The sequence below is a fragment of the Pseudochaenichthys georgianus genome, chromosome 20, assembly GCF_902827115.2.
Source record: "Pseudochaenichthys georgianus chromosome 20, fPseGeo1.2, whole genome shotgun sequence".
NCBI classification, from domain to species: domain Eukaryota; kingdom Metazoa; phylum Chordata; class Actinopteri; order Perciformes; family Channichthyidae; genus Pseudochaenichthys; species Pseudochaenichthys georgianus.
Genome location: NC_047522.1, coordinates 1,666,950 through 1,675,558, shown reverse-complemented (window position 1 = coordinate 1,675,558; position 8,609 = coordinate 1,666,950). Strand labels below are relative to the sequence as shown.

General features: G+C 44.2%; 1 protein-coding gene across 2 annotated transcripts; it reads left to right on the top strand.

Moving 5' to 3' along the window:
• Positions 1 to 902: 902 nt before the first annotated feature.
• Positions 903 to 8,159, top strand: arxa (aristaless related homeobox a). Of its 2 annotated transcripts, none has more exons than XM_034108892.1 (5): positions 903 to 1,268; positions 1,734 to 2,289; positions 3,518 to 3,563; positions 5,872 to 6,203; positions 7,895 to 8,159. In XM_034108892.1, the coding sequence occupies exons 1-5, from the start codon at positions 1,073 to 1,075 to the stop codon at positions 8,151 to 8,153; spliced, it is 1,389 nt and encodes a 462-aa protein (XP_033964783.1). In that variant the 5' UTR covers positions 903 to 1,072; the 3' UTR covers positions 8,154 to 8,159. The 2 variants fall into 2 exon arrangements, with proteins under 2 accessions (XP_033964783.1, XP_033964784.1); XM_034108893.1 differs by having other exon boundaries at positions 7,869 to 8,008.
• The last annotated feature ends 450 nt before the right edge of the window (positions 8,160 to 8,609 follow it).

The window sequence follows — 8,609 nt, the reverse complement described above, 5'->3', positions numbered from 1 at the left end:
TATAGGCCTCTGTGATGGGTGCTAATGCAGACTACCAACAACCATCACATGAAGCACAATCATTATTTTAACATTTCTGGTTTATTAATATTTATGTTATTATTATTATATTAATATTATTTAAAAAAAAAGTCCAATTACACTATTCTAAAATACGTGTAGCCTTTTAACAATTATATTTTAAATGTATTTATTATATATGTTTTATTGTATGCTGCATAGCCTTTGATTATGTGCTATTATTTAAATAATTTGTCAAAAAGAAATTGCCCCAAATAATATAAAAGTAGGCCCTTTTATTAAAAAGCCCTTAAGATAAATTGTTAAAATGGAGGTCGAACAGTTAATGTTTAATTAATGGACACGCACTAACAGTTGAAGTTGATGCCACTGTTTTAATGTAAAGACTGTAGTATTTTTCTCCCACAGTGGAAACAAGACAGTGGGGTAAATGTAGTTTAAGCTTCATTCATTTTATATATAACTTATATTGTTACATGAGAAAAATGCCATGGAGAAAAATGCGTTTTTTTTTTCATGCATGATTCTGGACTAATCTAGAACAATCTGATTATTCTGTTTGCTATATTGTTTTTAATGAAATCAAGTACATGTTTTTCCTCCTAGCCACTCATCTGTACTGCTCTTTGAACACAACACAAAGAAAGAATGCAGATAACCTGTTATACTGAAGGACATTTAAACAAACAAATAAGGTAAGAAAATGGAAAATAAAGCAAGTGAAAGTATCTTCTAAGTTCGTTCCACTGAATAAAACTAGTCCATGTCAGGCTTTGGTTCCCTTTCCCTCAAATTAACTTTAACGGTGAAATATATAAAGCCAGTCTCTCCCCCACATACACACGTACGAGCCAATCAGGCGCGCAACAGCAGTGTGGAGAGAGCAGAGCGCGCAGCCAAACCGCTGTCTGTCATTAGAGGAGTGACAGCGAGAGAGAGAGATAGAGGAGAGAGAGAGTGACACCCGGCACGAGAGAGGAGAGAGAGTGACACACCGGCACGAGAGAGGAGCACCCGGGACCCCGAGAGAGGGGACACACAGAGAGCCGAGATGAACCGAAGCGTCGACATGAGCGGTCAGTTTGAGGAAGACCTCCACGAGCGGGCCGAGAGGAAAAGCAGCAAATCCCCCACGCTGCTGTCCTCTTACTGCATAGACAGCATCCTGGGCCGCCGCAGCCCCTGCAAGGTCCGGATCATAGGGGCGCAAAGTTTGCCCGGCAGAGGGGAGCTGGACAAGGCTGACAGTAAGTTTTGGACATTTAAAAAAAAGTCTACCGGTTATTTTGGAGCATTGCGAGGTGCGAGATCGGCGCGTAATGTTAAATAATGCGTCAAAAAGACTTGGGTTTCTGCAGCAGAATATCGTTTAATTTGATTTTGTATGAATGTTGGCACGGTAACACATGGAGCCTGTCAGGGGGGCAACCCGCTAAGCACACTCTCTGAACTTTAACGCGAATGTTTAGCTTTTTATGGAACACTCATTCTGTCCAATAAGTGAGTGGAGCTTGGTGCAAGAAGAGGCAGAGGTCTGCTTCATGTTCATGTTAGAAAACATTTAGTGGGGATTCAATTATAAGCGATCGTCTATTCACGCAGATCCAGGTGCTAAAACCAGTAAAAGACAACATATTATTTATAGGCCTAAATCATCTATTCAGAGGAAAATGTCACCTTGTATTAATTTGTGTCGAAATCTTCCTCCCCAGGGTCAACGAAAGACCCCTTCTCCCTCAGCGCGGACATGCACCTGCCCCCCAAGCTGCGCCGGCTGTATGGAGTCGGGGGGAAGTTCCTCCACGAGCACCCGGACTCTCTGGACCGGGAGCGGCTCCTCATGGAGGCCAGCGACAGCCTGAAGATCAGCCAGGCTCCGCAGGTGAGCATCAGCCGCAGCAAGTCGTACCGGGAGAACGCGTCCCTGAGCCGGGGAGAGGGCGACCAGAGCCCCGGGGAGGGGTCGGAGGACGGCAGCCTGGTGGAGCTCGGCCCGCTGAAGTTCGAGGAGGACGCCGGGAAAGAGGAGGAGAACTGCGGGGACGCGGCGGCTCTTTCCCCGAAGGACGAGGAGAGGGAGAGCTTGAACGCCGGGGATGGGGACGGGAGGGACGGGGAGGACAGCGTGTGTCTGTCGGCGGGCAGTGACTCGGAGGAGTGCATGCTGAAACGGAAGCAGAGAAGATACAGGACTACCTTCACCAGCTACCAGCTGGAGGAACTGGAGAGGGCTTTCCAGAAAACACACTACCCGGACGTCTTCACCCGGTGAGAAAACTGGATGTTTTAAATTAATTTTAAATGTTTTTTATTTAATTAATTTGTTATTACATTTGTATTTTTGTATTGTATATATTTAAATGTAAAAAAAGCTTTTAAATGTTGTTTTCCAAAACTATTAATTTATTTTATTTACAAATTCTGCGTTACCTATTCGTTTACAATTTACAATGAGGAAAATGAGGCCTAAGAATTGTAATTTACATGCAAATATAATAATAACAATTACAATTCACCCATAGACAATTGTGTTTTATAATCAAGATGGATATATTATTATATAGATTTGAAATCAAATAAAACAAATGCATGAAAACATTTGAACTGTTCTCTATTTAATGCATTGATAAAGGAGATAATTAAATGCATGTTTTTTATTTTAAATAAAATATCCACCACCTATTTAATTTTCAAAAGTATACTTGCACTTAAAACTGGACAGTCTGCAGGTCTCACCTCATAACATGCCCCACCAATAAGCCCGTGCACCGCATTGAGTGCTAACATGGGGACGTGTTGTTACCTCTATCTGAGGCGGACCTGGTACTAAATACAGTCTGCAAAAATATTATAATAATAATAATTAACCTCTAACGCAAGGACACCTGCCCACACAAAACACGGAGCTTTACACACGTTCTCCTTTTTGCTGGTAAATGCTTAAGAAAACAAACAGTTCTAGGATTTTTTTTTCTTAGGGCCTTTAGAAAATAATTGAGGACTTGTATTTTTCAAATGTAAGATTTATGTGTGAAAGTGCACGATATTCTCCCACAAAGACCTACATTTTCGATTTCTTTCACCACTGGGATTATTCATATTTTCCAATCGATTTACTTGAGGCAACTTGTAGGTCTAATGTAACCTGCAGCCGCCTCGCGGTGAAGGCAGCGTCAATTGCTTTGTGGCAGGCTAGTTTAGATGTCATTATTTCCAGCCATTATGTTGTTACAGTGACAGGCCTGTGCTAAGGGGAAATCTAACAATCACTATGCCTATTTCTACCCGTCCGTGACAGGGAAATAGAATATGGCTGTGGCGTCTTTCTGCAGTTTATCCCGGGTGCAGCAGAAAATCAAGCCTATTTGCAGCCGTCTATTGTTGACAGTGAACAACAGGAGGGGACAAAACAGCAATTCCACATCTCTGCCAAACGGCGGTCTGTATAACCTTGAATGTATCTCCTTCTTACACTTTAAATATAATCTTTTTTCAGAGAGGAGCTCGCGATGCGTCTGGATCTCACCGAGGCCCGTGTGCAAGTAAGTCACCCTGCTGTAAATCAAATCATGTTTTATGTCCTGTGTATAAAAGCTGGGTAATAAGAGGTGATATGCGTCACTGATTGAGGATCAGCGATTAAAGGGGCCAATTTGAGTCGGTAATTTATTACAGCTAAATGTGTTAAATGGAAGGTCTTTCCTGTTATTGAATGTTATTAAGCGCGTTTTAGAGGCAATTAAGGCGAGGCTGGCGATTCATAAAAAGCTCACTTAGTGCAGGAGCAAACACTGTCCTGGGAGGAGATGGTGTGTGAATGTGTGTGTGTCTGCGTGTGTGTGTGTGTGGCTGTGTGTGTGCAGGAATAGCAGAGAGAGAGAGAGAGGGGAGGGATAATGCTATTTGATTTCCCATTATGTGATTGCAATAGACCTGCATTGATCCCATGCTTTGCACTTGGGAGCGAATGGGAGACCATTAAAAGGTGTTTGCTCCCCCCCTTTCTCCTCACCCCCCCCCCCCCCACCTCCCCCTCGCACTGAAAGCGTGGCTTGCATGTCGAAAGCTGGAGCTCATAACCAAGAGAGACAGTTCAAACAGCTCCGGTGCAACAACAGATGTCTCCTCGGGGGCCCAGAGGTGAACAAATCACTTAACGGGCGCCATCAGGAGGTGATAAAAACTCATAAATTCCCGAGGGGCTGTGTAATGCTAAACAGCCCTCTGGGAATAAAGTGTGTGCGTGTGTGTGTGTGTGTGTGTGTGTGTGTGTGTGTCCTTCAATCTCTCCCCTCTCGTGTTGACATTCTGCTCATTGTGCTTCCGCAGAGCAAACTGGGCAGCAGTGAATGCGTGGGAAAGTTAAATACTCTCCCGGGATTGAAGTCACTTGTTCTACATCTCCTAAGAATTTAATTTAAAGCGCATTAATTGTTATTGGGAGCCAGTTCAGCGGCAATCTTCTGGATCTTTTGTTAACACGGCTCTTAATTATCTCCCCCCCCCCCCTGTACAGAGGGACAGGGGGTTTAATTAGACAGACAGCAGATTTAAGGGACCGCGAGCTGCAGGGTTTACCGTGCATGTAATTAGCGGTGACTTTCCGCCTGTTGGACAGCACCTGAAGGAGACGGTGTTAGGGAGCCTGACACACTCCATAGTGCGTGATTACAGGAGACAAGTGCGCGAGGGCACAGTTTGATCAGACCTGCAGGACAGAGTTTAAACAATATATAAATACCACGCAGCAAAAATGCTATTTATATTGACAAAGCTGTTTTTAATGCATTTAAAGAGAGATTAGCTTCGATCAAACTGAGATATATTTTATAGAAGGAAAATAAACGGTCTGGTTTTCACACCTGTTCTTATTCATGTATGGACTGGTTGTGTTTTGATGTGATTTTATGCAAGTCAGCTTGAACCTATTTAAATCATGAACTAATAGTTTGAAAGGAAGGGTTAAAACAACATAAGCATTTACCAGTTCGAGACTTGTTCATGTATTCATGTTGGCACAAGGATTATACGGTTATAGTTATATTCTGGGTTATTTCATTTTAAAAACAGTAGCACCAATTACCTGTTTTAAAAGTGCCTCAGGAATTTGGTCCTAAGTACTAAGTCCTGATGTCTAAAGGGTTGGCACACCATTTTATTTCCCCCCTGCATGAACCCGTCTCTTCCCGACATAATGGTCCTGTATCTTCCTGCTGACTAAGATGAAACCTCATATTACCCTCCCTCGCCTCAATAAACTGTGATTGAGGGGCAGACATGGCCCCTAAAATCAGGAAAAGTATATATTTACCAGTGTTTGAGGTGATGACCGTCTTCATTTGAATCTGGGTTCACCTCATTGTAAGAACAGCAACTTTATGCACCTCCAACATGTACATGAACCTGTCCCTTCATCTTCCTGCTAACTTCAGTAACAAGAAACCTCATATTAATAATAATACATTTATTTGTAAGCGTGTTCAGAGTCGCTTTACGGAGGTAGTAAAAAAAGGACAACTAATAAATATAGTAAAATTCACATTAAAATCGATAAAACAAAAAACACCTGAACTAAGAACATCCATAACATCCACCTGTTTGCACCTTAATGATGTATCACTCGTATATAGACGCTTATGGCACTACTTCTATTCCATTGTATTTACTTGCACTATTTTATCTGTTTTATTGGGTTGCCCTGATGGAGGAGCCCGTGACCTCAGACTTTCATTGTCATAACTGCAGCTATGTACGATTCAGTACGACTGGCAATAAAAGCCTTGAATCTTGAAAACCTATCACACATGAAAAGCCAGTGAGATACTGACCCTTTCCCTCGTCTCTCCTCAGGTTTGGTTTCAGAACCGCCGGGCCAAGTGGAGGAAGCGCGAGAAGGCGGGGGTGCCGGGCCACCACTCGGGCCTGCCGTTCCCCGGGGCCCTGACAGCGGGGCACCCCCTCAGCCACTACCTGGAGGGGGGCCCCTTCCCCTCCCACCACCACCCGGCCCTGGAGTCGGCCTGGACGGCTGCTGCAGCCGCGGCCGCCGCCTTCCCCGGCCTCGCCCCCCCGCCTCACAACGGCTCCGCCCCCCAGCTGGGCTCCCCCCTCGGCCTGGGCACCTTCCTGGGAACGGCCGCCATGTTCCGACACCCCGCCTTCATGGGACCCACCTTTGGCAGGTAAGCTGCTCCCAAAAGATCCCGCTGCTCACACACAATGCAATACAAAGGGAACGACCACATGTTAAACTTAGTATTGCCAACGTGTAGTTCTGATTCACAAAACACAGTAAATGGGGCAGCTTTAGCCAACATTGCTCATTTCCAGCTGTTGTCCCCGGCCAGATTTTATTTTATTTCGTTCATGGCATGCACAACTTAATGTATAACAATTATTTATAAAACATGTCTCTATAAACACACCATTGACCGAAAAGGAGCTGGGAGAAGAAAATAATCTTATATTACATATTATAGATGTCATGTCATTCTTAGTCACAGCCAAACATAGCAGTATCGTATATCAATAGGATGATAATGGACACCTTTTTAAAATCACAATACATCAACAGCATTAGTGATAGAGAAAGGATGACAGACGATACAGGCTTTCTCACGAGGCGTTGGAGCAGAAACTAAAAGAAACAGAAATGTCAACAATACATGTGGCTCAACACACACTCTCTGCACCTGCATGTATTTACATTAAAGCACATGCACTAAAAATGCACAGCTTATAATACCCCCCCCCCCCCCCCACGATGCACTGTAACGTTCCAGTGATCACGACTCACACCGCATTACTGTTTATCTCAGTGTCTGATTATAAATGTTACTCTGTTAACCGCTCACAGTGGTGTGTAATCACTCCGTCAAATGTCTTAATAAATTAACCAAACGTGTGATCCTGTGAGACAAGCTGTGACACTCTGCACTCTCCATAGGCCACAATTAGCTTCTCACTTCTCTGTCCGCTCTATTGTGTTAACATTCTTCTCGAGAGAGCTGCAATAATTAGTCAACGGTCGATTAGTCAAAAATAATAATGGCCGACAAAGTCATTTTTCCAGATAATGCTTTTGAAAGCCTTTCAAACGGAGACGTCCCGCTCTCCTCGGTTGCACACACCAAACTAAAGTGACTAGCTTTTGGTTTTGGATTTACAAGACCAAACCATCGCTAGTTGCAGCGACATGTTAGCAGTGATATTAAAGCGGGCAACAGATAACGCCAGGCTGTTTGGGTTCAAGACGCCTGCAGCCAAACCTCTGGTGCTGTTTGAGTGTCTGTGTGTAAAGTCCAGCAGTGCGTCTTAAATATGAGGAATGGCATCAGTATAATGGCAGCGATGGAGAGGTCACTGCTTGGGATTCATGATTGTAGAAAGATAATTGTGTTACATTTTCCCTCCTTTAGACGTATTGACACACAACACGTCTAAAGGAGGGAAAATCTAACACAATTATCTTTCTACGATCATGAATCCCAAGCAGTGCCCATCTCCATCGCTGCCATTATACTGATGCCATTCCTCATATGGAAGACGCACTGCTGGACTTTACACACAGACAATGTCCATTCTCAAAGATATGTAAGTGACTGTTATTGTGTACATATTGATTGTTGTGTTTTTATCTTAATGTGTGTATACGTGTGTGTGTTGATTGTGTATATAGAGGATATACATCTTTTATACGTATTTTTGTATTCGGGATTGTGGGAAGCGGTATTTCGATCTCTCCGTCTGTACACACAAACTGAAAGATTGACAATAAAGTTGACTTTGACTTGAGAAACAAGATGTCTGTGTTCCCTGACCTTTGAACTCGTCTTCACGTGTCTTAGATTGTCACATTTCTGTGTCCCTGCAGGCTCTTCTCCGGTATGGGTTCCCTGTCCAGTGCTTCCACGGCTGCAGCGCTCCTCCGGCAGTCCGCCCCCCCCCCTGTAGAGGCCCCCCCTCACCCCTTGCTGAGCGACCCCTCCTCCTCCGGCCCCCCCCACTCCGCTGCAGACCGCCGGGCCTCCAGCATCGCCGCGCTGCGTCTCAAAGCCAAGGAACACTCGGCGCAGCTCACCCAGCTCAACATCAACCTGCCCAGTGGGGGGGCCGGGAAGGAGGTGTGCTGAACACCATCTACCCCCCCCCCCCCCCAGCCTCCTGTCCCTCCCCACTCCCCACTCCGGAGGCTGACGTTCCCCTTTTCATCCCTGATACCTCATGTTTCCCCAACAAAATAGCACGACCAAATTCAAGAGAGCACTGGCTAGAAAAGTGTGTGTGTGTGTGGGTGTGGGTGTGTGTGTGTTAAATACAGCTCTGAAGCTTCACTCCACTCCAGAATAATTACAATATTTTTTAGGACAGCTAGAAAGATGACAAAAGAAGTATACTTCCACTCGTAAATATCATAGATTTAGAAACAGCTACGTGCACACAACACTAAATACTCTTTACAAAAGGTGCCAATTGAAGTACAATTACTTCAGTAGAAATTTGAGGTGCTTTTAATTAGTATTTACATTTGATGCTTCATTTAAGACGGAAATATTGAAACATGTTTACATTAAGTTAAGTTCAAACGT